Source organism: Neltuma alba, unplaced genomic scaffold (assembly GCF_004799145.2).
Source record: "Neltuma alba isolate B1F8T4 unplaced genomic scaffold, ASM479914v2 tig00005960_pilon, whole genome shotgun sequence".
Taxonomy (NCBI): domain Eukaryota; kingdom Viridiplantae; phylum Streptophyta; class Magnoliopsida; order Fabales; family Fabaceae; genus Neltuma; species Neltuma alba.
Window position 1 is genome coordinate 3,097 of NW_021634296.1, and position 27,318 is coordinate 30,414.

A 27,318-nucleotide genomic window follows, 5' to 3' on the forward strand; every position below is an offset into this window, starting at 1 on the left:
CAGAAGGAATAAAATTTTGAGACTTTTATTCCCTTAAATTTTCATTTACAATTGGTGGTTGAGTAGACAAGTAACTGCCATGCTGTTTGCTTGGTCTATCTCAAGGAATTTATGGACAGGGCAACTCAATTGTTGGTGGAGCTGGTTGAGAGTTCACATTAAATCATTATTCTCTAATTGCGAGTAAGATGTTATGCTGGTCTCCAGCAACTCGATAATCAACGCAATCAGAGTATGTTGAATGAGAATTAATCATTAGTCTATATAATTGTTTTGCTATATTAGCCTAAAAATAATAAAAATTAGGTTGAAAAATTTTTTCGTATAAAAGAAATGATGATATTGATTGAAAAAAACTAAAAAAACCTTACCACATAACCAGTATCACCACTAACACATTGGATCCATCATCTTGTATGTCTCTAATACTATTGCATGTACTAAGATGTTTAATTAGGTAAGTGTCGATTCCATGGGAATAATCGACGGCAGCAATGAGATGCCAGAGTTCAAGCATCAGAGTGAAGTCACCACAAAATTGTCAATGACTTTGTCTATTTCGGCCTGGAAGAAGAGGAAGCCACCACCGCTGCAATCAATCTTGGCGCGGTCGTTGTCATATCAATGAAGTTGCCCAACTAGTGGGTAGAAAGGCACTAGAGCCTCCTTCAGAACCCTAGCATTGAAGAAACTCGATGCACCGACTGTTGTCAACTTGTCATCGGTATAGCTACTAATGCGGGCTGGCAGTACAAATATGAGTAAGCCTGCGCTTGCGCCCGCTAAGGTAGGCTGGCAGGCCCTAAATAACTTTTTTTAAAAAATTATTATTATTTGTATAGGTTGAATTTAGTTCGAAATGTTGAAATTGGATTTAAAGTTTTGAACTTGAGTAATGGATTATAATAAAATAATGTGATAATTTATTTATAATTTGAGAAGATATTTTAGAAAATTGACACAATATTTTTTCTAAATAATTAATTTGACTATTTTTCTCCAAATTAATTAAGTAGACCTTTTACATGTATATTGCACATGCAATTATATGAATGAGGTGATATCAATGTGAAATTTGAGGGTCAAAATCCTCCAACCATATTGTATAATATATTGAGAATTGCATGAAAATAAAAACTAAAAGAAAAAAAGAAGAAAAGCAAGCTAACCTATGGTGGAGCGGGCTCAAATAGTGCGAGCTGGAATAGCCTAATGCCAACCTGAGCCCACCATTTTTGGCAGACCCAACCCATATTATCAACTCTAGTTATTGTTCTATATAAGTACATGGTCGGCATGTGGAGATTCACCGCCACCAAGTCGACGTTGGAATTCCATAAAGCCATCTGCGGCGTCTGTGTCGCCGATTGCACCATCTTTGACTCCTTCACGTATATTGCCATCCTCCTTCCTTCCTTCTCCTTAGCTGATTAACTCCGAACTCAACTCCAATAATCTATCTAAAGAATAACAGAACCAGAAAAAACTCATTAATTAATTACTCCTCCGGTCCTTAATATAAGACCCATTTAACTAATTTGATTAAATTAAGAAAGTTAGGTAAGTTAGTTAATTATAAGAAATGAAACACGTTTTTCCTAAAACACTATAATTATCTTTCTTAATACCCATACCCCATCTCCCTCTCTCTACTTGATTATAGTTTAGGGAGTATTCATAGGGGTAATTTAAAAAAAATTGATAATTATGAAAAATGGGTCTTATTTTTAAGACCAAAACCAACTCAAGAATTGGGTCCTATATGGTAATGGTAGGTTATTTCTAGGGCAAAATCAGAGATGATAGTAATGGTTTGAATTCCGGAAAGACGAAGGTCATAATGACTTCATTTCAAAGGCAAAAGAGAAGTAAAGTTGAATTGATGAGATTAAGATATGAACGAAATGAGTGATGTTATTTGTGTTTGGATTAATTTTTGTAAATAAGTAAGTTTGTAAAAATAAAATTGTTTGGATTATGGGTTAAGGTGTAATTTTAACTCCGATTTTATTTCTCAGGTGTAATTTTGTCCTTGATCTTTTCAGTGGTGCAATTTTGATCCTGATCTTTTTAAGATCATGGTAAAATTGCATCTTAACTCTTGGATTATTATTGAAAAATCAAGTTTAGTTGTAAAATAAATAAAAAGGCTATGAATTTTATTAAATAATACTATTTTGGGTTCTTAATATAAGAACTAGTTCAAGACTCAATTTGATCATAAATATAAAATCCTAATATATTTTGTCTCCAATATTTATCCATTTTGTCCTTAAGTAATCTTTATACTATAGTAATTACACATGCTAATGAGTTTTCATTAAGAGTCAGCTTTCAATGCATATGATTTATGAGAATATTTTATGAAAGATAGCATCCATTTAGTATAGATAATTAATTTAATTAATATTTTTAATTCACAAATTAGTTATTTAGCTCTTATACTAATAATTAATGTGTGTGTATATATATTATACTGATATGAAAAATTTGATGCTTATATTTTGTACTAAAAAGAATATAAATCTAAGTTTGAATATAAGTAAGATAATATAATGTGATTTAAGGTAAATTTTTTTAAAGGTGGGATCCAACTTTTTTTTTCCCATCTTCTCTCTTTATTTTTTAAAAGTCATAAGCCTTAAATTCTTGTTTATGGCTTATCGTGGTTTTTCATTCAAAAGTTAAACTGCTCCAAGGCTATCACAAACACTGCTAGTTTCATTCACACTGCGCTATCGCACATTTTGGCTCGGCAAGTTACTTTCTCCCATAGAAACGCCACAGTAAACAAACCCAATTTGGATATCAGCTCAAAAAAAAAAAAAAACAAACCCAATATGGATAAGCAACCTGAGGAACGTAAAGCAATAATACTGGCGGTGTGCACTACAATTAGCGAGAAGATATGCAATACCTTCTGTTCTAAATATAAAAATTAATAGATTTAATTTGAATTTAAATATAAGATATCAATCCGTTTTGTCTTTTATATTTATCTATTTTGTCTCCAAACAATCCCTATGATAACTGCACATGTCAAGAAATTTCTAGTTCATAATTTTCGTAAATAGTAGTTTCAATGCATATGATTAATAATGATATCATGGGAAAGATAACATTCACTTATTATAAAAAAGTGACTTAACTAATTTTTTTAATATTTACTATTGGTTATCTAATTCTTATATTAAGGATCAAGTAGTATATATATAAACTAGAGTGCCAAGGTTGGCAGGTTAAACAACAAATAATAATAACAAGTCTTATTCTATTAAATGAGATCAGCTACTTGATTACATGACGCTGCCATTGTGTTCCATCTATGACCATATTTTCTTTTGGATAAACTGTTAATCAAGAGCTTCCCTTAATAATTTCTATGAATGTTTTTTTTTTCCCTTTCCATACTTCTTTAAAGATGACTTCATAATGCATCGTCTACTCTTTTATTTTATGCTTTTAATGACTTTAAATATGAGAGTTGAAGCCATTTGGCAATGGTCGAGTTGGCAAGAGTATTTTATTAGTAACAGGTTAATTTGAAATTCCCATAAAACACATTGTGAGATCTGACATCCAATTTATATAATTCTGTTAGTGTGAACTGTGAAGTGCATGCATATATAGCAAAAGAAACGAAAGACCTTAATGAGAACTGCGTGAGAAAGCAACATGATGCCTAATATAGTTAGTGCTTAGTTGGATTTTTTAAGTATTTAGTCATTGATTCGATTTCTGATGGTATGTATAAAGAGGGTTTCGTGACTATTATTAAAGTCGTATTAAAAAATCTATGATATGAGGGAATTAGTCACTATTATTATGATACTCTAGGCTCAAAAAAATATGCAAGAAATTGATGGTTTTGCTGAAAAAGAAGTTGAAAGAGTAATCCTTTGGGTGTAAAAGTGGAGAGAACGCCAAAGGCCTCTTGGCTTGATGGTGCTTAGGTGCGCCTTGTGACACCTAGCATCCCGCTTTGATCCCGGCCAATAAGCATAGCTTGCCATATCAAAAGGAAAAAAACAAGTGGAGAGGACGGCGAGGGATCAACACGATAAAAGGAAAATGATACTACCTCCGGTCTTAATTATAAGAACTATTTAATTAATTTGATGAGATTAAACAAATAAGTTTAAGTTACTTATTTGTAATAAATATGTTTGTCTTTCCTAAAATATCCTTATTAATCAAATTTATTAGTTAGAACTATTATTATTAGAAGGACTATCTTAGAAAAAAAAATATAAATATAAAAGACGGAGTAGATTGGGATCTTATGATTAAGACTAAAATAAAAATTAAGCGAGGTTTTATATTAAAAACCGGAAGAAGTAAGATATTGAAACATAAAGAGTTTGAAAATGTGTTGATGGTTACGTTCAAGGTCACTACTTTGTTCAGGCGTTTCCACACAAGATGTTTGATGCATGTAAAGTGACTTTTAAGTTGAAAGAAAAATAAGAAGCCATACTGGATTCTTGATAATTGCGCCTGAGTCCTAAGTATGTTTCATGTTGTTTTTTATGAAAAGTGATCAAGATTTGAAGAGAAGATCCTGGTCCTCAGTCAGTGTTCACAATAAATTAAATAAATTTAGACTACCCAAAATTTAATATAAAGAGTCCACATAAAATTTTGATCCGCACTTTTAATGATAAATTTACCTTTTCAAAATTTTGTTTATGAGCATGAAATATATTCCCACCGTGATTATAGTTTGATATACACTAGTGAAACTCAAATAAGAGAGTGAGAAGCTCAAAATGAAAACATTTTGACATCTTAACTACTCCTCCTGTCCTTAATATATGACTCAATTGTTGAGTTGATTTTGATCCTAAATATAAGACCCATTTATCATATTTATTAATTTTCTCTAAATTATCCTAATGGATACTCTCTCAATCATAATCAAGTTGAAAAGGAAGAGATGGTATTAAGAAAGATGATTATGGTATTTTAGAAAAAACATGTCATATTTCTTATAATTAACTAGCTTATCTAACTTCCTTAATCTAATTAAATTAGTTAAATGAGTCTTATATTAAAAACCGGAAGAGTACTTTATAAGGTTTTTATTTCGTGCTCATCACAACTATAAGTACCATATATTCATGGCAGTGATGGAAATTTGATTTGAACTGTTTATAATTAATATTTTTAATATACATTTTTCTAACATTAATTAATCTCTTTTTTTATAAAAAAAATGTCATTTATAATATGATATTTATTTTAAATTACGTATTTATTAAAATAAAAATTATTAAAATATAAAAAAGCTTAAATTAAATTTAGACCTTTCAAAATTAACCTGAATGGTTCAAATTATTATGAGCATCCATGTTGGGGTTTTGGTTCACCGGTTGTACTCTGCTTCTTTCATGATACAAACTAAATCTTATGCGTTTAGGACAGGACGCAGGACTTATCTTTAAATGACGCTTTAATATAAAAATTGACGTCAAAACTCAAATAGCTGTCGTGCTGGGCACTATCAAACTTCATATAGACAAAATGATGTGGCAGCGTATTATTTTTGAATTAAGCTAGCAAGCATAGCTCTAAAATACAAAAGTTGCTAATGATCTTCACCCTTTCCATACGAAAATATACTACTTCTACTTCTTAATATAACATCATTATCTTTAATACGAGACCTTAATTTATATCTTTAATATAAAATCTTAATTCAATTTTTCTTTCATATTTATTTATTTTTTTTCAAAGCAATTTTTGTAGTAGTTGTACATGTTAAATATATCAACAAATAATAGTTTTAACTAATACACGTTATTAGCAAGGGTATTTGAGAAAAAAGAACATATATTTATTACAAAATAACTAACATGACTAATTTCTTTAATCCACTAAGTTAGTTAATCAATTCTTATATTAAGGATCACAAGTAGCATATCATATTTTTTTTAAGTTTATAATTTTTTTAAAAATTCTTACTAATTATATATATTAAAAAAATTTTCATAAGCGCAATAATTAAACAAAATATTTTCAAAAAATTGACGGCTAAAGTATACATTTGGTTCTTTAACTTTATGTAAGGTTTTAGTTTGGTCTCTTAACTTTAAAAAGTATACTTTTAGTCCTTTAACTCAAAAATTGTTAGTCTTAAATGATTGTTTTGTAACAATCATAGTTGTTTTAAAAATTAAACTTAATATTAGCATTTAATAATATTTTATTAACATTCAAGAATTTAATATTATCTTTTTTGTTGACGTTTTTGGAATTAGATAGTAAAAGTTTATTTTTTAAAGTTAAGATATCAAAATGAAACCTTGTGTAAAATTAAAAGATTAAAAGTATAGTTTAGCCAAAAAGTAACACATATTTATTATAAATGATTAAGTTAACTAAATTTTAAATATCTATAGATTAACTATCTAATTCTTACTTTTTTTTTTTTGACCAGGGATCTAATCCTTACTTTTAGAATGGGGGGAGGGTACTTTGACCAAAAAAGAATGGGGGAGGGTATATAATATTGGAAAAATTACTGTAGAGTCCCACAGAAGAGAATTTACTACTGAAAGGTCCCATGAAATCATAAAATGTATATGAGGTCCCAAGGGACTTTATGGCAAAAAATTTCAAACGTGCAATTACTTTCTTGCCCTTCTGATTAAAGAAAGAAACTGAAGCACACGATTGAGAGAAAAACTCCTATCGGTTGTCATCTTCATGAAATCCATCGCCGTCTCGTTCGTGTCCATCCTTGTGTGCTCCGACAGCTTCAATCTTCGGCGAGGTCTGTCAGTGTCTGCTCGGTACATTGTCGCTCGCTACTCCGCACTCCGTCGGTCTCTGGTCCGCACTCAGTCGGTCTCTAGTTGGACGCCTCCAATCTCGTGCACGATCCGTCGGTCGCTGGTTCACACCCCACTACCAGCGAGCCTCGTGGGTTCCATCATCGATGACCTTCGCACCCCACCGCCGGCGAGCCTCTCTCTCTTGGTATATCATATTGATATTATCTATTACTGGTATATTTAGGTGAGGCGCTTCTCAGTTTCAGAGCAACAGTTGGCTATTGTGTAAGTTGTATTATTTAAATTTCGAAGTAATGTTGGCTATTGTCAATTGTTGTGCATAAGTTGTTATTACAGTGATCGAAGGTTGTCATTAACGACCCCATGACCTGTCCTGTTATGTAGGATGGAAGATTTTTGTAAGTTGTATTATTTAAATTTTGAAGTAATGTTAGTTATTGTCAATTGTTGTGCATAAGTTGCAATTACCTAAGTGGAGCGATTCCAAATGAACTAAGAAACCTATCACAGCTCAGAAGTTTGTGAGTGCAGTATTTTAATGTAGTTTCTGGTTCATTTCATCCAATTTATGTTGTTATAAGGATGGACAAATCTCATTCATTCATCATATTCCTGTATTTTCTAGGGTTATATCAAGTAACTCCCTCAGTGGGAATATACTATTCTTTATATGTTATAATTGGTTGCTTTGTATGTTGTCATTTACTATCCTGTATGTTGTCATTTACTACTCTATGTTGTCATTCACTAGTATGTACGCTGTCAACTGCTTATTTGTATGTTGTGATTGGTTGGTGTGAAGGTTGTTATTGTCTTGTGTGTAGGTTGTCATTAGCCTCTGTTAGTTTGTCACTTGCTTATGTATAGGTTGTAATTTCCTGCTGTTCTTGTTGTCATTCGGTTTAGCGTGGATTGTCATTGGCTGCTATATATGTTGTGAATGACACAAATGTAGGTTGTGATTGTCTGATGTGTAGGTTGTGACTGTATGCTGTGCATGTTGGATGCTTGTAATCCCCTCAAGAAATCCATTACTTGAAGGTTGGATGCTTGTGGTGGCTTGTAACTTATCAGAACAACCTGCATGGTGATCAAGTGCTGTCTTTGCTACGAGGAAACTCCCAAAGCAAGAAGAAGAAATAAACGATGAGCATAGATTGTATTTAGTTTTTTTTATTTGACAGCTGAATGTAAAGTTTAGATTTTGTTTCTTTATTTGACCATGTAGTGATAGCTAGATATTAAGATATGTTAATGTGTATTGACATCATTTACTGATTATGAAGTTTTTGTAATGACATTCATGTGTTTTGACAAAACAGGAAATTCTTCGTTCCATACACGGATCATGTCCACAAATGCAGATTAAATAAAACTGGATAAACAAATGGTAACTATGATGACATGATAGGCATATATTACAATCATCTCTGCCACATCCATTTACAACCTCAACGGGAGTTGTTGACAATCCGAAGATAAGTGGTTAACAACCTGGGCAGTGTCCCTGACAAATCACTCTGTGGAATGCCACAGCTTCTAAATAGATTGTATTATCAGCATATATAACGACCTTAAAAAAAAATTAAGAGCATTTTAAAGTTATTAACAGCTTTAATTGAACCCAATAGGATTACAATAGATTTTTACTACAGCAATTCATTTACAACCTCAACAGTGGGTGTTGACAACCCGAAGAGAAGTGGCTAACAACCTTCGCAATGGGCCAAACAAATTTGTATGAAAACTTATCAGCAATGCTGTACCTATATAGTGCTTGTCTAAGGGCTACTGCATTAGGAAAAATTTATCCTTCTCCAATAACCAGACCCTTTCACTTTGTTGAATTCCTTTCCGAAATTGGGGTTGACATCACTTCTGAACCACATGGCAATGATAGTAGGTCTTCACTAAACACATTGGGTGGAGACATGGATAATGCATCTGAACCTTCGAACAAGTCTTCCATCCTACATAACAGGACAGGTCATGGGGTCGTTAATGACAACCTTCGATCACTGTAATAACAACTTATGCACAACAATTGACAATAGCTAATATTACTTCGAAATTTAAATAATGCAACTTACACAAGTCTTCCATCCTACATAACAGGACAGGTCATGGGGTTGTTAATGACAACCTTCGATCACTGTAATAACAACTTATGCACAACAATTGACAATAGCCAACATTACTTCGAAATTTAAATAATACAACTTACACAATAGCCAATTGTTGCTCTGAAACTGAGAAGCGCCTCACCTAAATATACCAGTAATAGATAATATCAATATGATATACCAAGAGAGAGAGGCTCGCCGGCGGTGGGGTGTGAAGGTCATCGATGATGGAACCCACGAGGCTCGCTGGTAGTGGGGTGCGAACCAGCGACCGACGGACCGTGCACGAGATTGGAGGCGTCCAACTAGAGACTGATTGAGTGCAGACTAGAGACCGACGGAGTGCGGAGCAGCGAGCGACAATGTACCGAGCAGACACTGACAGACCTCGCCAGAGATTGAAGCTGTCGGAGCACACAAGGATGGACACGAATGAGACGGCGGCGGATTTCATGAAGATGACAACTGATAGGAGTTTTTCTCTCAATCGTGTGCTTCAGTTTCTTTCTTTAATCAGAAGGGCAAGAAAGTAATTGCACGTTTGAAATTTTTTGCTATAAAGTCCCTTGGGACCTCATATATATTTTATGATTTCATGGGACCTTTCAGTAGTAAATTCTCTTCTGTGAGACTCTACAGTAATTTTCCCTATAATATTTCTAGCCATTCCGTGTTCATTAGTAATGTTTTACTGCCTTACCGCTGCCCGGACGAGAAATCTTTTTATCTCAAAAAAAAAAAAAAAGATTGAGAGAAGTTTTGGATAGGATATTTATGAAGAAAATGACTTCTTTTTGGGACCCAAAAAAGGGGCACGTGCACGGCGCGTGGGAGCCGCTGGTTTAGCACAAAACTACTTCTCCGACGTCAGAGCCAGAGCAACTGAAACTGTTTGGGATCATTCATTTTGTTTCATCTTTTCACCTGAAAGATAGATCGCTTACTCTGTATGCCTACTCCCTTCTCTTCTTAGAACCCTAGAACTCTTAATTGTGCTTTTCCCCTTTTTCATTTTGATTTATTGTGAAAGCTTTCTTTGTTTGTACATGGTGATTTCAGTCATTGGCGTTCTGAAGTTCGATTTTTTTATGGATTGGATGCTGGAATTGATCTTCTGACATTTATATTTCCTGCCTAATGCCTATTCGTTTCCTTTGTTTTCTTTTGTGGAAAAATCTTGTTTTTGAGATTCTGAGGCTTTAGATATCTTGGATATAGGATTGCTTGGTTTGATTTGAACAAGTGATTGGCAATTAAGTCGCTGCTTGAATATTGGGGCACTGGAATTTCTTTTGTTGGTTTTTTAAACAGAAAAATAAAGCAGAGCGGATCCATAGTAATCTTCTTGCTGAGTCTGCGTCTAATTCCTTGTTACTCACTTACTCCGTTTTGGTTGCAGTTAAAGATGGGAATTTACCTCAGCGCCCCGAAAACAGATAAGGCTTCTGATGATGGTGAGAATGACAGGCTTCGCTACGGTTTGTCTTCCATGCAGGGTTGGCGTGCTACCATGGAAGATGCTGTAAGCACTCCCTTGACTCGTTTAATTTCATGAAATAGCAGTTGCTATTTCTGTATGAGAATGTGTTTTTGTTTTCAACGTGTAACTGCATGCTCCATTGCTTCTTGTCCGCCCTTTTGACATGGTATATCATATGGTAATGTTTAATTGTTAATTGCCTCGATTATGAGTTTGGATTTTCCTTTTCTTGAACATAAATCAAGTTCATGGAGAAAGTATAGTGGGTTTAGAACCTGTCTTACCAGTGACCTACTAATCAAGTGGAGAAGAAAAGGAAAATCCTGAGGTCGATTGACAATTTAATTCATTGTGGCTGAAATAGTATTAATCTGAACTTGCTAGAAAATTGGGAAAAATTATTTTTTTCCTGGTAAGATAAAATTGGAGTCAGATAGGTTGTTCTAGCTTAGTTACTATCATCGATCCTTTGATCATGCGCCTGGATCCTACCAGTTAACTGGTCCTTGCTGTGATTTTTTGTTGGTGTTCTGTTTTCATCACGTGCATTAAAGGCACTGTGATATATGAAACTTATGATCTGATAAGGTACATATGAAGATCTGATAAGATAGGCTCAATATGTTATGTCTTTATAATTATAAATAAGAAAATGTTTAAATGTGATATAAATAGGATAAATAGGATTTAAATGATATTATTGGGATTTATAATTCTAATTACATAACTCAATAAATCGGTTCATTTATAATTTACACAATCTTGTACTATTAAAATGATTCTTATAATATAACAATATATTGTTGGTAAAAGTAAATACATTTTCGAGATAGGCTGTCTGCTTAGAGTAAGTTTTTTGAGTGATTTGTTAACTGTATTGACTATTGAGAAGGGTTTTTATATGGCATTTAATGAGCTTGCAATACACTTGATCAGATATGTCTTTTTAACCCGTTCAAAATACTTATTTACAGGATTTGGCTTAAAAGCTTTAAACACATTTTTTCTTTTAAATCTAATTAAACTCCTCGTGATTAGAAGTTTTCTGATTTGCTGTTTCATTAATTGCATCGGAAAGTTTGTAAAAGATATGGGATTTTATGTTTGTTTTATGAACTTGCATATAATTTTTCCATCATTAAAATGCTGTGATTAACAGAGCAAAAGGACCGCATCTTAGTTGCATATTAGTAATAATATTTCTTAATCAACTACTGCTACAAACGTGATAATGTATAAAATGTTCCACATTTTTTACATGTGCTTACTCGAAAAATGCCTCTCATTTGAATTGAATCTTGCATAGGCATGATGTTGATAGTCTGTAAATGCCTGGGTTCATTGCTAAATCAGTAGTCTAATGTTATACTACAAAATTACAATCTATTAGATGGTGCATATAAAATTTTCTTCTTTTATATTGCTTGCCAGCATGCAGCCCATCTAAATTTGGACGAATCAACATCTTTCTTTGGTGTTTATGACGGCCATGGAGGTCAGTATGTTCATTATGATTTTTTTAACAGTGGTTGTTAAATGATTAAAAATATAATCCTTTTCAAATTATTCAATGTTTCAATCTATCAGTTTTAGAAGGCTGTGTACTTTTTGGGGGAGGTTTTTTTCAGCATTACCAAATGCTATCTCCAGCCCTATATATGAGAAACAATTTATAGTTTTCTTATAAATGGGCCCAGAGGTAGTATATTTTATTGTTTATCATTAATTTTGTTTGAAGTGGAAGTGATTTGAATTATTTAGACCTTTCTCTTATAATTTGGAGCTGCTTATGTCCACTATAAATAGGAAATCTTTTTCATCGCATAGCAAGCTGGCTGCCTCAAGGGAGGAGTATCAAATGCTTGATTCAGCATGAAAATTGATCTTTTCATTCTTTATTGAATAGATTCATACTGCCAGTGGGAGGGGGGATTTTGGATTTTTTAATACTTCACCTGAATATGGCTGCCTTCTACCATTCTTTTGTGCTTGTGAATTTGTTCTGCAAGAAATTGATAATTTAATTATCCTTTTCAAAGAGTTTCCTTGCAGAGACAGTGCTATTTTGGTTTCTATAATTCTAACTCTAATGTAATTTCACTTTTGACAAGTGAGATTCTTGCAGCCTCTTTGTATCACACAGTGTCATAACGCTCTTAATCATCTGAGGTCTGATTGGGTATCAGTAAACCTGGGGGCCTTTGGTTCACGTTTTGGATTTTGTATAGCAGAAATCTAAATGAAAAGAAAACAATAAAGAAACATTTTCCCATATTTTTTGTATGCTTTGTCTGCTATGAATTATTTTCAGAATTCAGATTTCATTACTGTTGATTAGTGATTATAGCTTTCTAAAATGCTTAGTTTGGTAGGTTGACATGCCCGGCACACTTATGTCCACTATATGATTTTGAGGTCTTCTGTACAATCTCTTGCTTTTCAGGTAAAGCTGTTGCTAAATTTTGTGCCAAATATCTGCACCGACAGGTGCTTAAGAATGAAGCTTATGTAGCTGGAGATATAGGCACATCTTTGCAGAAAACTTTTCTCAGGTTATTATTTAAACTTTGTGTTTTGTTTATGATCTACGTTAATATTCGATACTTCTTTTCTTTAATTATAAAATCCCAAGGATGGCATCATGAGGTAGTTGCCTTTTACTAACTAGACCTAGGCTGAACTCTCATCATATTGTGTTCCGCTGTTTTCCGTGATGATCTGCTATGTTGCACCTTATACTTCGTGGTATGTGTAACAACATCTTTACATTTGTTACCCCCTCCCCCCTCTCAAGATGTTTCAAAACAGATCAAAGAGCTTATAAAAATTGTTAACAATGCAAATAAAAATGTAACCTGACATTATACTCAATAGATACTACGTAAAAGTTTTAAAAGTATAGCTCCATTATTTCCAAATTTGTCAATTATTCATACTCAAATACTACGTGTAGAATGTACAAATTAACAGTATTATACAAATAATTTCTTAAGAAATTGAATTTACATGTCTCTCCTTGAATGTGAAGAGCCTTCTAGATGATATTTTTGAGGCAGTTGGATCTGATTCTTCTTTGATAAAAGGATCTATCTGAACTTTTAATTGTGGTTTCTATCAAACAATGGAGTTTATAATTTGCTTGGGTTTCTTTTCTCCGTAGGTAAACCTAGTTACACATTTAGAATTTTGATAGATCGTAAATTTACTAAGCACTTACAATGATTGGAATGGGGATACGGTTATGAATTGCAGACGTAGATACTTTAGTCAAATCAAATGTTGCACATTTTTCCTTACCAATGGGCCCAGCATTTTGGAGCTATTTTGGGTGGTTTATCGACAGCTTTGGCAGCAGACTGGTCCCCCCCCCCCCCTCATGGGAAAGATAAATATTAGGGATGACACTCCTATACCACCGGCAGGGCTCCACACAAAGACTCATTGGCCCTTGGGTGGTAGGTGATCTCCGAATCTAGATTTGCTGCCAATGCAGGATTTGAGCTGTCATGGGGGGATTTGAACCCACACGCAAGGGGAGATGTAAATATGTAAATGATATTTGGGATTTTACAATCACTTGTGCCAGCTTGCTTTGGCAGCGGACTGGTAATTGTAAGGCTGTTGCAGTGTTGCATAACAGTTTTGGATAGTTTTAGGTAGGGCAATGGTTGCAGTTATATCTGTCACATAGAGTTTTGGGGAAGTTGAGAAGAGGTATGGGTAAATTCTCGGACAGTGTAGGGTTTCTAGCATCTCAAATAATAGGGAGTTTCTTATTCTCCTGCTCTTTGTAAGAACTATTCTTTTTTGAAAAAGAATTCTTAGCTCTCTGTTTTGGTCTCTATCACTCACATGTATCATTTTCTTCCTACTGAACCAGAATGGATGAGATGATGCGTGGACAAAGAGGGTGGAGAGAGTTAGCTGTCTTGGGAGATAATATAGAAAAGTTGTCTGGTATGCTAGAGGGCTTTATATGGTCTCCAAGGGGCGGTGACGGCAATGACCATTCTGATGACTGGGTTCTTGAGGAGGTAACAAATAATGACTGCATTTGTTTTACTTGAGCAACTTCTTCTTTTCCTTAATTTTTTGATTTACTTATTCTGTTATTGGACATGCAGTTTTGGGAAGATTTTAGTCCCAAAAACATGGCATTTAAGCATATAAACTTTTGGATTGGAAATTTCAATAATCTGCTCCATGTTTTATCATATGTAACACATGAATGGATTGTCAACCACTTTTTTTCAGAGCACTCTGGCATTTTTTAAAAATATTTTTTAGACGAATGAAAAAATTTCTAGAATTGAAACCATTTTAGTTTGAAGTTGACAGATTAGTGTCTCTTGATTTTAATATTTCATTTTGGTTATTTGCAGGACCATCTTTGTTGGAGTTGCTTACTAAGCAAACTAAAAAATATCTAATTTATTTCCAATTGCCACCAGTGCTCCTTAAATCATTTGGTTCTCTGCGGATTTGGTGTCCTAATATTTTGATGTCTCTGCTTATTTCCAGTGTTTTCTAAATGTCTATCATATGGGTGTGGAGCTTTATGCATTTATAAGTTGATAGTTTGTATGTTATGTGGCAATTTGACAGCAATTTACTTTTAGAATGATTTTCTAGACTGGGGGTCTTTATCAGCTGTTTCCAAAAAAAAAAAAAAATTGTGTTGTCATGTTGGGCATATTCCCTCTTGATCCCCAGTGGATAAATATTTGCCGTTGAAACTGAGGGTGTACAATGATACAAAACAGGGACCGCATTCTGATTTTACGGGACCAAGCTCTGGATGCACAGCTTGTGTGGCAGTCATTCAAGGCAACCAACTTGTAGTTGCAAATGCTGGTGATTCTCGCTGTGTAATATCAAGGAAGGGCCAGGTACTGCCTCTCCTTGTTGAGTATTTCTTTTTCTTACTTTATTTCTAATTTGCATGCAATATTGGATACAGAGGACATAGGTGCATGATATATTAAAAAGTATGCATGCTTTAATAGGTGTTGATGAGTGTACTAATTTGGAAAGAGGATATAAAGAGTAAGAAGAAGAAACCAGATATATAAAGAATAAGAAAGTCAGAAAGGTAGCCAATTTGCTGTGTACAATTTGTTTTTAGTTGCCATAAAATTGCAAGTTAATTGACTATTTTTCATGCACATATAATGTTACAACATTTTTTCTTAAAAATAAAAATGAACGCTGAATACTATTGTAGCTAAAAAAAATCAGTACATAGGATACAAAACGAAACCAAGAAGATAAAACATCTCATCGTCATCATTATCCACCTCATTAATAAAAGGTGGTGGCTGATCAAAGACTCCAGAAGAATTTGGCATACCATTTCCTTTTTTAGCCAGACGATCAGCAATGCAATTGGATTCCCTCTACAAAACATTACAGAAATATTCCAGTCTGTGTGGATAATATTTCCTGTATAATTGATGATATCTTTAAAAGGTTGGTGGAGCAACTGATCTCTTTTAAATAAGTTGATTGCTTCAGCACAATCAATGTAAATCTCAACCTTGCGTAAGCCTCTTTCCCACCATAACTCAAATTTGCTATTCCAAAAATCTCTGCAATCACTGGAGGACTAGCACTCAGCATACTGCAGGAGCTCAAAAGCCATGATCCATTTTCATCTACTCCTCCATGCCAACTAGAGCCATTCAACAAAACTGAACATCCAACTTACATTTTTGTCCAGCCATTAGCAGCAGAATGTCCAGCTCGCACTTGCTCACTTTGAACTTTGTCATGACTACATTTTGCAACAGTTTGGAAAAGCGTGTTCATTGAAATGTATTTGCACTTGATGGTTATGTCATGAAATGATTTCAAAATCAGATATTTCTTCAGAGTCCAGACTGCCTTTTCTCCTGTTCGCTCTCCCCCAATACATGTGATTTGGTTTGTGCTGAATCATGTAAATTTACTTGTTGTCTATGACTTGGTGCCTACAACATAGCTATTGTTTGGTATAATTCTGTTATCTGATTCTTTCATGAAATTTTATCCGTAGGCCCATAATTTATCTAAAGACCACAAGCCTGACCTTGAAGTTGAGAGAGATAGGATTCTAAAAGCTGGTGGTTTCATACAAGTTGGGCGAGTTAATGGAAGTCTAAACTTGGCCAGAGCAATTGGTAATTCAAAATTCCTTTTATGATGATTTATCAATGCTTGATGCAAAGGAAACAATGAGAAACTCTTTTATTACCTAATCTACAATTAGATTTCATCTTTCTCCCTAACTTCTGTAGTATGAAATTGCTTATGTTACAGGAGACATGGAATTTAAGCAAAACAAGTTTTTGCCTGCTGAAAAGCAGATTGTCACTGCTGATCCGGATATTACTTCTGTATGTACTGCAAGTATATAGTGCTATACTTTATTAACAGGTTGATGGATTTGGAATGATTATATTTGATATGCTCCTCTGGTCATGTTATATTGATACAAGTTATATTTATCTGAGCAAAAATAGTGAATTTCATTATTTAAGATTATACGTATTTCATAGAATTAATATATTGTTCTGCTATTGTCATCTAACAACTTTCTTTTCCTTCTGTAATTTTCTACTCTTCAAACTTTTAAAACGTTTTCTGCTATAGGTTGAGCTTTGCGATGATGATGAGTTTCTTGTGATAGCGTGTGATGGGATATGGTAAGCTACTTGGTTGCTGAAATGTCCTCTAGAAAGTCTGTTGACAGTATTTATTTCTTCTTTTGTCCATGGACAGTATCTAATTCATTTACATAGCAATATGCCTATAATAGATATATACATGTTTTTACAACCATTTTCAGTACTTGTAACTTTTTCCATTTTTGCAAGCCGCCTAAAATTATTAGTACACATTAAACATAATGTTGTGACAGCAACAGTCAATTAAAATGTCCTTTCTCATATGATCTAGCAGCTATTACTTTCTGAACATTTTTTCTGATTTTGATGTCCTGTTTCGTTATGGAACATTTCTTCTCAGAGAATTCTGCCTTTTTGTTTCTTGGATATTTAAGAAATCAAGATGGGCTGCTCTTTTCTTTTCTGATAACAGAATAGTTCTTATAATTATAACCTAGCGAGCTCTTAAAGTCTGGTATAGGATACTCCTTCCTCTTCTATAACCCTTACCGTTGGGCGTGATGTTTGTGTAGGGATTGCATGTCAAGCCAACAGCTTGTGGATTTTATACATTTACAGCTGCAGACGGTAAGTTTTTTTTTTTTTTAACGGGACGCTGTATTTTTCTGGATAAGAAAACCTACTAAAACAGTACAAATCTCATGGTCTGGTTGTAACACATTTACCCATTCTATGTAGGAGAATAAACTCTCTGCAGTTTGCGAGAAAGTATTTGATCGGTGCTTATCGCCTACGGCTGGTGGCGAAGGATGTGACAACATGACCATGATCTTGGTTCAGTTCAAGCCTTCGAGTCCAGATGACCCGGTTACAGACAACCCTCCATCATCTGCTCAACTATGCAAGGCTGATGAGAGTCTAAATCAACCATCTAATGGTGAAAGAAGTTTAGACCAACCAATCTAGCTCAACCGTCCAAGCCTGATAAAAGGTTTATCAGAATCTAAGTGGAAAAGAAATCTAGGCCTGAGTCAGGCCGGATAGCCATTAATCTGTTGAAGCAACCACTAGAAGGAAGAGGAATCATTTCATATCTAGAAATCATGATGTCGATTCTCAAGAGCGAATTGTATGTTCTAAAGTTCTGCTTTTGTACATAAGCTTGGATATTCAGGATACTGAAATGGAAAAATGATTCAGCGGGCATGACCGTGAGCAGTTTCACGGATGATTAATCACTTTAGGGGTCATTAATCTGTGTCGTTTTTTTTTTTTTTCTTTTTTTGTTTTTAAAAAGAAAAAATTTGGCCCCGGTGATGTTTCCCACACCTAGGGGGTGTTTGGGTTCCAACCCAAACCATGGTTTGGGGAAAAATCTCCCAAACACCCTTAAAAAACCTAAAACCATGGTTTTGGCTCCAAAACCATGGTTTTGGAAAAAGCAAAAATTTTTTGCTTTTGGAAAAAAAAGGGAGAATATGAGAGCCTATAGGATATGTATCTTGTTGTTTTTTTTATAAACATATTTTTTTATAAATATATTTAGTCTTATATCTTATAATATATATACATATTAATTATTTATTAATTATATTATCTTATATATTATTAATTATGTTACTAAAAAATATTATTAACAATTTTATTCCTTCAAATTAAAATATGTCATAAAATATATTTTTTCTGTAATTATCATATTAACTTATGTCTTTTTTAGTAATTTGTACATGTAAAAAGTTCTTTTAGTAACAACTATCCAAACACTCTCACTTCTCAGAATCACTTTTTCACAAAATCTATTTTTCAAAAAATCTATTCTCCCCAGAATCTATTCTCCAGAAACTATTCTTCAAATCATGGTTTGGTTATATCCAAACATCCCCTTATTATGGCAAGGCGTCCCGAGCACTTCCACTGAAAAATTTAATGAGCATTATATACACACACACATATACAGAATCAACAACTAATTCATATTTAACAAAATCATTTACATGCAATCTGTTAATATTATACTCCCTCTGGTATTATTTATAAGCTTCAAATTGGGGGAGGGGTGTGATCCATTTTATAAATTTTGGTGTTTGTCTTAATATTTAATACTTTTTTTTCAATTTTACCTTTAATTATTCATTCTCTCTCTTATAACATTTTCTCACATTCTCTTTCCTTTTTTTTCCTTTATTTATTACACGAGCATATTTGAAAATAAAAATATATTTCTAATCTATTTATTATTTTTAACTAATTAATTTGTTATTTGAGAATTAGTTATTTAACACTTATAATAAAGGCCGGAAAGTATTATTTTGATTTCAAATCATTAAAAAAAAAAGAGATATAGACGCAACTTATTTAGAAGGATTGCTTAAATTTTGTTCATCTTTTCCCTCTCGCTCTCAAATTTTGTCTGTCTTGTTACTTATTGAACAGATAAGGATTCCAGACAATTGAAGGGGTTTTTTTTTTTTTTGACCGGATACAATTGAAGGGGTTGAATCAGTAAATTCTGGCCGAACAAGAATATTCCCCAAAATAAACCGGAAGAACAGTTTTCCGCGTCCAATTCTGACCACTAATGAAGCAAAACGGATAAAGCCCGCGAATCTCTCTCTTCGTCAGCAATTTTTATCCATGTGCGCATAAAGGGTCCAGTCTTGTTCTTTATCTCTTAAGTATCAACACATTTTCTCGACTTCGATTTAATATCTCGCATTTCTCTTTAGATTCTAGTGGGTTTGTTGTTTATCCATTGATTCACTCCTCAATTATTGAGTTTTCAAAGAAGCCCCGTTTTAGGGTTCAAACCCGCCATCTCGATCAAATCAACTTGCGTGGCCTTTGATCTATTCTAAATAAAATCTTCCTTCAGAAAAGATCATAGCTTTATTATTTATAGCCAAAGGTTTTTCTGGGAATTTGTGAGTTTTTCCCTGATTTTGGAGATTTGAGATTTCTGTCCGAGTTACAATGGCTGCTGCTGTTGCCGGAGTTGTTGGTGGTAATAGGTCATGTTCTCCCTGGATACAATTCAAGGACAGTGAAAAGAAGCAGAAACGTTTGAACAGAGTTAAGATTTCTTGTTCTTCTTCTTCTTCTGTAATGGATCCTTATAAGACCTTAAGAATCCAGCCTGGTGCCTCTGAATCTGAGGTTAAGAAAGCTTTTAGACAGCTTGCTTTGCAGGTTTGATCCTTAATCTTTCTGCCGTAAATATTATTCCAAAGTTTAGAGATTTTGTTATATGTAGACGTGACGTTTGATATTTGGTTTCCAACTGGATTGTTCTTTGTTGAGCTTAAAGTTATTTGTCCCAGCGATATGTGGGGCTTGGTTTTATTGGGATTTATAAAAAGTTGTAATATTGATTGGCTGATTTGAAATTGTGTATCAGTTTCATCCGGACGTTTGCAGAGGAAGCAATTGTGGGGTACAGTTTCACCAAATCAATGAGGCATATGATGTGAGTTATCATATTCCCATCTTTCTATGAATTCTAATTCTGTCGTTGAATTGAGTATTTATTATTCCTCTGCACCACATGGAATATGAAAACAAAAATGAAAATTACTGCTTCTGAAGTAGCTCCTTCTCCACTTCGATGGCTGTTCAGTGATTGCCATAACTTTTTGTAATGACTTGAATATTCAATATTGCATCAATGGCATGTACGATTCATTGCTCATTGCAGAACCATAAGATTGAATACAAGATCAGTCAGTTTATGCATATATTCATAATCACTAGAGATTCATCAGATTTCACTAATCTGCGGTTTTATATTCATGTCAAAAAACGAAGCTGCTGAGAAAGTGAATAGAAGCTGATTGTTGAACAAATTTGCAGTTGGTCTGTAGGAACTGATATTGGAAAAAAACAATAAAATATTGGGGCGAAAAACAGTGATGAAATGGTTAAGTGAAACAGATCTGCCATTTTTTAATACATCTCTCTAGTATTATGATTGGTCGAATTTATGATTTGAACATGTCATTTCTGGTTGGTTGAATTTGAAGAAAATCAATAACTGATGTTGAAAACATTCATGGAAGCAGGTAGTAATGGAAAATTTGAGAGGAGGAACAAATGGAAGTGAAATGTATGGTGATGATGAAGATGGAGGGATTGATGAATCAACGAGAGGAATGAACGATCCAGATTGGGATTTATGGGAAGAATGGATGGGATGGGAAGGAGCAGGAATCCGTGACTACTCATCTCATATCAATCCCTACATTTGATCATTTCCATCTCATACCCCGTGGCTGCCGAACCCACCTAGTGAGATAAGATTTGTTGATATTGTTGTCGTCCCTTAGGTGGCTCTTAATCTTCGGAAGCCATGTTGAACTTCAACTAATTCAAGCCGGGTAAGATGTATCTAGTGGTTGGTGTCCTTACTAATTGAAGTCAAATCAAATTGGATCGGATCGATCTGGTAGGATGCACTTTGGTGGTTGGCATTTTGCTCATTCAAGTCAAATCGGGTCGATCATATGGATCCAGTAGCTGGTGTGATTCCTAATTCAAGTTGAATCAAGGTGAATGGAGTGGTTGGTGTTTGCATATAGTCTTGGTAGGTTGAAAGTCACTCTCATCTGATCAATAATTGATTGAAGCAGAGTGAGCAAGTGACTTATTGTATATATATGAATGAAATTCAAAAAGAAAATCAATACTTTATTTTCTTCATTTGGATATGTCTATCCATCAGCTAGGCAGGGTGCTATATTATGTCAAGGAACAATATATTTTATTCGTGTAAATTATTGAAGCTTGAAAGGGTGACACTGACCAAGTGAACAAGACATTACCCCTGAATTCACAATTATTAATGTCTAAAGTTAAATGACTGCTGCATCATATTTATGATAGAAGAGCATTATATTTTTATCTTTATGATTTTATTTAAATCTTGCTCTGAAAGTTTTTAAATTTTTTTTTTTGGGCCACGGATTTTGAGTATTTTATCTTAAAGAAAGCTAGATGGACACATTTGAGGAATGAGTTGTATACAACAAAGCATCAAGTTTGATTGGCTAGATGAACAACATTATTCTATCAACAATTAACTCTCTAGATGTGATAGGTGGTGTTTGATAACTTTTTTTTTTGAATGTGTTTGGCTTTTCTCTTCATAGAAATTGACATCATGTGTTCAATTTTCCTCTCGGGTGTCCCATTTGGTGTTTCTTATATGTGTTTAAACCAACCTGAGCGATTTTTTTTTTCTTTATCAATTTTTCCTCAGTAGAAATGTACGTGAGTATTTAAATTTTTTAAATAACTACAATTTTAAAAATAGTTTTACCGTGAAAATTATTAAATAAACAATATTCTAATTTTTTTGGTGTTAACAATTTGAGATACAATTTAAACTCTCATAAACAAATTAATTGGGACCTTTTCAAATCAGAAAAAGGGTGGAAAATTTTCGTTCTGAATATAAAATCTAAAATAAAAAAGTAAATTCAAATAATTCAACCAATAAATTTAAAAGAGAAAACCCCAAAAAAAAATTATTGAAATTCAACATTTCAAATCAGGAATTACTACAAAACTGTGTTGTTATTTGCTTTTTGAATGTAGTCATTTTTTTAATAAATGTAATAACCAATACTGATTTAGAATTTTAAAATTCAACCGTTATTTTTTTAGGATTTTTCCAATTTAAAATTTTATTAAAAAAAAGGTTTACAATTCATATGATGCTAAGTATGTCCATCATCAAAGTATTTTGTTGTTCATCTAATACCCAAAGTATTTTCCTAGATATATCTAACAACTCGAGTATTTTATAGCTCATCTAGTAACTTAAAATGCACCTAACAACTTGATACTTTAAGGACAAAATAACACCAAAAAATACTCCTACCTCTGATTCTTAATATAAAACCATATTTGACTTTTATTTTGATCCTAAATATAAGACCCAAATTCACTTTGCCTCTCGTATTTATATATTTTTTTTTCAAAGTAGCATTTTTAACAATGATAATTCTAATCAATATACTTGATTAACAGAGATATTTTAATAAAGACAACACCTATTTAGGACAAATAACTAACTCAACTTACTTTTTTAATCTCCTCAAATTAGTCAACTAACTCTTATAATTAGAATCGGAGGTAGTATAAGATGTTTGGGCACTTTAAAAAAAATATTTCATAATATTAGATGACTGATAAGATATTTTAAGACATTAAATGCATTTAAAAAACACTAAATAAACCTTAAACCTTAAATTTAAAGCGATAATTTTATACCAAATAAATATATCACTTTTGGCAGATAAAAGAGCTAACTTTTCAATGAAAAGAACATATATTTTTAATTTATCAATTTCATGTTATTCCGTCTTCACATAAAAAATAAAATAAAACAAAATAATTACTCTTTCCCAACTTTGTCTTTATGCTCCACACTGCTGTCAATTTAATTCCGAGGCGAGAACTTTAAAACGGCGTGGTTTTGAAGCAGCAGGGGGCAGCGGATTGAAGTGGTAAAGGAAAGAAGTTGAACCCGTTCAACAAAGGTTCCAAGTTTTATATCGACGTGTAGTGTAGACATTTGGACAGTACTCTCGAACAACATATTTCAGCAGCAAACAAACAAAGCAATGAGAAATGCGACATGGACCACATTACTAAGACAGACAAGAAAGAAGAACATCTCTGCCGTATAAAAAGCCGGAGGAAGAAAAAGGAGATATAATAAAAAATTGTCACGCCTTTAACGCCTTTAAGCGCTGACTATTAAGTGGTCTAACTGGGATATTATTGATTAAGCTACATAAAAAAATGCAGTATAAGATCACTTAGCAGAGCCAGATGAGAGTCTTTGGCTCCTTGCTTTATCAGCTTTCTCCAAGTAGTCTTGATGAGACATCTGTTTGGTCCCTGCAGGGCAACAAATGAGCAGATAAGTTCAATGGACTCGGTAGGCTGTATATGTATTGAACGACAATGGACATGGATAAACTCTTTGATTATCAGAACAATCAACCGTCTTTGAATGCTACATTAAAGGCAGCCATAATTCATAACAAGGTAAAGAAAACATCAGTGAAGGTTCAGAGATGATTGTTCATGATGTCTAATTTGTTATAGAAAGTGCTAAAACATGAAGAGTAGAAAGCACTTGCTAAGGACAAGATAGTTTGTGTAGTTCATAGAATGGGTCCAAGTAGTATATTTCTTTGTTCGTCAAAATTGTGGTAACTAAGAGAAAAGGACTAGAAACAACCGCATAATTTGCAAGAGAGAAGCTTCGAATAACAGGCACGCACCACTATGCAGTAATCAATGCACGGACACATGAACAACACACACACACATCACCATCCTATACTGAAAGTACATATCGCTGATGTTTTCTTTAAACGATTTTTGAGATTTATCAGTTTTGAGGAAGAATTGGCTTCTCAACTCCAAGAGTATATAACCAATCTGCTGATGGATTGGACACCAGGGTTTTGAGAACAAAATTTCCTTTTGTTACTTTAGAGATGTCCCAATTTGCATTAGGGATGTGCTCCTTCAGGCATGTTTTAGGGTTCCCTCCCCCAGAGAATTTTTTATTTCTTATTGTACCGGGCTTAGTCCCTCCTTCTATTGAGGGGGGAAAAATCTACTTACCTATACAGTTCAAATTAGGTTATAATGCAAGGTTCATAAGTGATGCAAGTGTATTGTAGGGTGTTGACAGAAAAGCCTAGTGCATTATGGTTTGTAAACTGCATCACGCATGTTGAGAATTAACAATTTCAGGTCCCCATGGCACCATTTGTATACACAATACCTAAATCGATTAATCATAGTAGACCACAGCAAATATTGGATGGATACAATTTCTGAATCATCCATTTCAGCTCCATGCAAGTATGTTTTTAGGTTGCATATGTACTTAATGTTGTTTTTAAAAATGAAAAGATGCCAATAGTACCAATATCATCTCACACTGATTTAAGTTCTGTCTTTGTCATGTGAGAAATTCTATTTATAAGATCCATTCTCAGTCCTTAATACACGATCTTTTACAAATTTATAAAGTGTTTATGACCTATTTTAATTCCCTTTCTTCACCACTCTGATAATCTGTTTCATCTCAATTTGATTAAGGGTGATTACGAAAAATTATAGAAAAATTTTACACTTAATCTACAGAAAGCAGTTGATAGCCCAGAGAAAATATTAGGCAAGGACTGTCTTGTGATGGAACAATAAGAGCATTAAAATTCAAAATTAGCATCAAACGGGCACCTTATATTTATAAAGTATATGGTATCAAATTTATTTTACGAATTAATATGATAAACATAAAATTCGTTAACTAACTGCACTTACAAGTTGAAAAGGTAAGAAGGCAACAGCACTTTGTTGATTCATGAATCATGAATCCCAAGGGAACAACACTTTGTTGATTCATGAATAATGATTCCCAGAATGAATGCTCAATGCTCATAGTATGCCTCACATGCAAGAAAATTGGAACCGATCTATGCAATCATAATCCAGAAGTGCAAGTACTGAAGCATATAGATTGCAAATGCAAAGTTCAAAATTCTACTTCCATGCCAAAGGTTCATCCTAATTAGCAGCTTAAAAATGATTAACACTTCAAAATACATGCATGCTTAGCATATTAAAAGACCGAAAGCATTGCCTTGAGGTTCATTCATATAAAAAGATTTCTTTTAAACCCTATTTCTTGTAACATCTGTGGCACCTTGAAATTGTACGTAATAACATTCCTATCAATTATGCCAGGAGAAAGGGGGTAGAAAGGAAAAAGAAATATTACAAGACGAAAATTCAATCTCAACAGGGCAATATCACATTTCTAAATACTAAATGAACCAAAAGGAATTAGCTTCTCCTAACAGAGAGAACAAATAAGTTAAGAGATAGTCCTGAAGATTCAAGCTTAAAGATATCATAATAGATAAATTTCAGTCCAAAACTGAGTAGAAGTGTCTCCAAGTAGGAGACAGAGAGTCACAGAACAATGAAATTCATTCTTTAGGCAATCGTCCCAATCCTCAAAAGTGAAATGAAGGAAGATTCAAATCCATCTACAAACAACTTCCAAAATTGACTTCCCCCAAATCATGAAAAATGAAATTACGATCCAAAAGATGATTAAAGGTAGTTGGGGGAGGGTTAAGAAGCGAACCTCTGCTCATGTAGTACCAAGGGACGCCGAAGACAACGGTGATGAGAGCTAAGCCAACCATGACATGCTTCTTGTCCCCACTGTAAAGATAGTGATCCATCCTTGCCCTAAATCCGCCTCCGACGTTCCCACCATTGTTGGGTTTCGTGTCGCCGCTCATTTTCTCGCTCACGCGACTTTCCCTAACTTCCGGTGTCCCTCGCCTCCTTCGCCACAGCGGCTGACTGATGCTACTTTCTCAGTTGAACCCTTTTTCTATGGAGCTTATGTGTGTAGATAGAAATCAAACCTTGGTTTCAGAAGTATTTTTACGGATTACGAAATAAATACGTGAAAGAGATTATCTCGTTTTACGAAAAAGTGTTTATGAAACCACGGTTTTAAGATACCCAAACAGGCCCTTAATCAACATAAACAACAAGAAAAAAAAGCAAGCACAATTTTGAATTTTAAGAAACGTGTTTATTGAGAGTTTTTTCATTTGATTGTTAAAAATTAATTTGCACAAAAAAGTATATAATATATGTTATTAGTTCTATTTCTAGTTGTATAATATTACATAACAGGTATAACTTCAGAATCAATCAATTAATCAACATAAGGCCCAAAACAAATCAATTAATCAACATAAACAACAAGAAAAAAAAATTCTAAAAAAAATGACGGTTGAATTTTAAAATTTCAAATTAAGAATTACTACAAAAATATATTATCATTTGCTTTTCAGTATAGTAATCAATACTTATATGAAATTTTAAAATTCAACAATCATTTTTTAAAAAATTTTTTATAAACAACAAACAAAGATAAATAGTACAGGGTTACTTTCATTGTGGCTCTTCTCATTCCACTGCTCATAGCAGCATCGTGCACAGGGCTTGCTGCAAATTTATGCATACCTGAGTTTCAAATTTGGAAATTTCCTTATTCTTATTCTCTCATCATTCCCTTTCCTTCTTTCGTCTCTTGCCCTCATTTCTTCTTTTTCATCCAAAGGCATCCCACCCTTTTTCTAACTCTTCATCTTTGTCTCATTTAGCTCGCAGTCGCTGATGGGCTCGCTATATATCTCTAATTACCCAAACGGATTTGTTTCCTTTTTATGCATTTGATTCAAGTATGCATTTCCACTCTCCTT

The 27,318-nt window shown here is 33.6% G+C and overlaps 3 protein-coding genes across 5 annotated transcripts; 2 read left to right on the forward strand and 1 right to left on the reverse strand.

Annotated features, from left to right (window-relative positions):
• The first annotated feature begins 9,766 nt into the window (after positions 1-9,766).
• Positions 9,767-18,287, forward strand: LOC114749141 (probable protein phosphatase 2C 21). Of its 3 annotated transcripts, XM_028937630.1 has the most exons (12): positions 9,767-9,867; positions 10,139-10,147; positions 10,320-10,442; positions 11,832-11,895; positions 12,844-12,952; positions 14,281-14,434; positions 15,164-15,289; positions 16,435-16,558; positions 16,698-16,774; positions 17,031-17,083; positions 17,578-17,632; positions 17,744-18,287. In XM_028937630.1, exons 3-12 carry the CDS (start codon positions 10,326-10,328, stop codon positions 17,969-17,971), a joined length of 1,107 nt encoding a protein of 368 aa, XP_028793463.1. In that variant the 5' UTR covers positions 9,767-9,867; positions 10,139-10,147; positions 10,320-10,325; the 3' UTR covers positions 17,972-18,287. The 3 variants fall into 3 exon arrangements, with proteins under 3 accessions (XP_028793463.1, XP_028793462.1, XP_028793464.1); XM_028937629.1 differs by lacking the exon at positions 10,139-10,147; XM_028937631.1 differs by lacking the exons at positions 10,139-10,147; positions 17,578-17,632; positions 17,744-18,287 and having other exon boundaries at positions 17,031-17,087.
• Positions 18,288-19,641: 1,354 nt separating this feature from the next.
• LOC114749143 (chaperone protein dnaJ 8, chloroplastic-like) lies at positions 19,642-21,450 on the forward strand. Its single transcript, XM_028937632.1, has 3 exons — positions 19,642-20,191; positions 20,400-20,468; positions 21,061-21,450. The coding sequence occupies exons 1-3, from the start codon at positions 19,976-19,978 to the stop codon at positions 21,244-21,246; spliced, it is 471 nt and encodes a 156-aa protein (XP_028793465.1). The 5' UTR covers positions 19,642-19,975; the 3' UTR covers positions 21,247-21,450.
• A 2,081-nt stretch (positions 21,451-23,531) lies between these two features.
• Positions 23,532-26,375, reverse strand: LOC114749146 (uncharacterized). Its single transcript, XM_028937635.1, has 2 exons — positions 26,181-26,375; positions 23,532-23,905 (listed from the first exon to the last, which is right to left on the reverse strand). The coding sequence occupies exons 1-2, from the start codon at positions 26,338-26,340 to the stop codon at positions 23,820-23,822; spliced, it is 246 nt and encodes an 81-aa protein (XP_028793468.1). The 5' UTR covers positions 26,341-26,375; the 3' UTR covers positions 23,532-23,819.
• Between the last annotated feature and the right edge of the window lie 943 nt (positions 26,376-27,318).

What these genes read in the sequence shown, in the direction of transcription:
- LOC114749141 (XM_028937630.1), top strand. Translation starts at nt 10,326, where the DNA reads ATGGGAATTTACCTCAGCGCCCCGAAAACAGATAAGGCTTCTGATGAT. An exon ending in TAATATCAAGGAAGGGCCAG is followed by an intron (nt 15,290 to 16,434) that starts GTACTGCCTCTC and finishes TTTTATCCGTAG; the next exon opens with GCCCATAATTTATCTAAAGA. An exon ending in AAACTTGGCCAGAGCAATTG is followed by an intron (nt 16,559 to 16,697) that starts GTAATTCAAAAT and finishes CTTATGTTACAG; the next exon opens with GAGACATGGAATTTAAGCAA.
- LOC114749143 (XM_028937632.1), top strand. Translation starts at nt 19,976, where the DNA reads ATGGCTGCTGCTGTTGCCGGAGTTGTTGGTGGTAATAGGTCATGTTCT. An exon ending in TTAGACAGCTTGCTTTGCAG is followed by an intron (nt 20,192 to 20,399) that starts GTTTGATCCTTA and finishes ATTGTGTATCAG; the next exon opens with TTTCATCCGGACGTTTGCAG. An exon ending in AAATCAATGAGGCATATGAT is followed by an intron (nt 20,469 to 21,060) that starts GTGAGTTATCAT and finishes TCATGGAAGCAG; the next exon opens with GTAGTAATGGAAAATTTGAG.
- LOC114749146 (XM_028937635.1), bottom strand. Translation starts at nt 26,340, where the DNA reads ATGAGCGGCGACACGAAACCCAACAATGGTGGGAACGTCGGAGGCGGA. An exon ending in TTGGTACTACATGAGCAGAG is followed by an intron (nt 23,906 to 26,180) that starts GTTCGCTTCTTA and finishes GTTGCCCTGCAG; the next exon opens with GGACCAAACAGATGTCTCAT.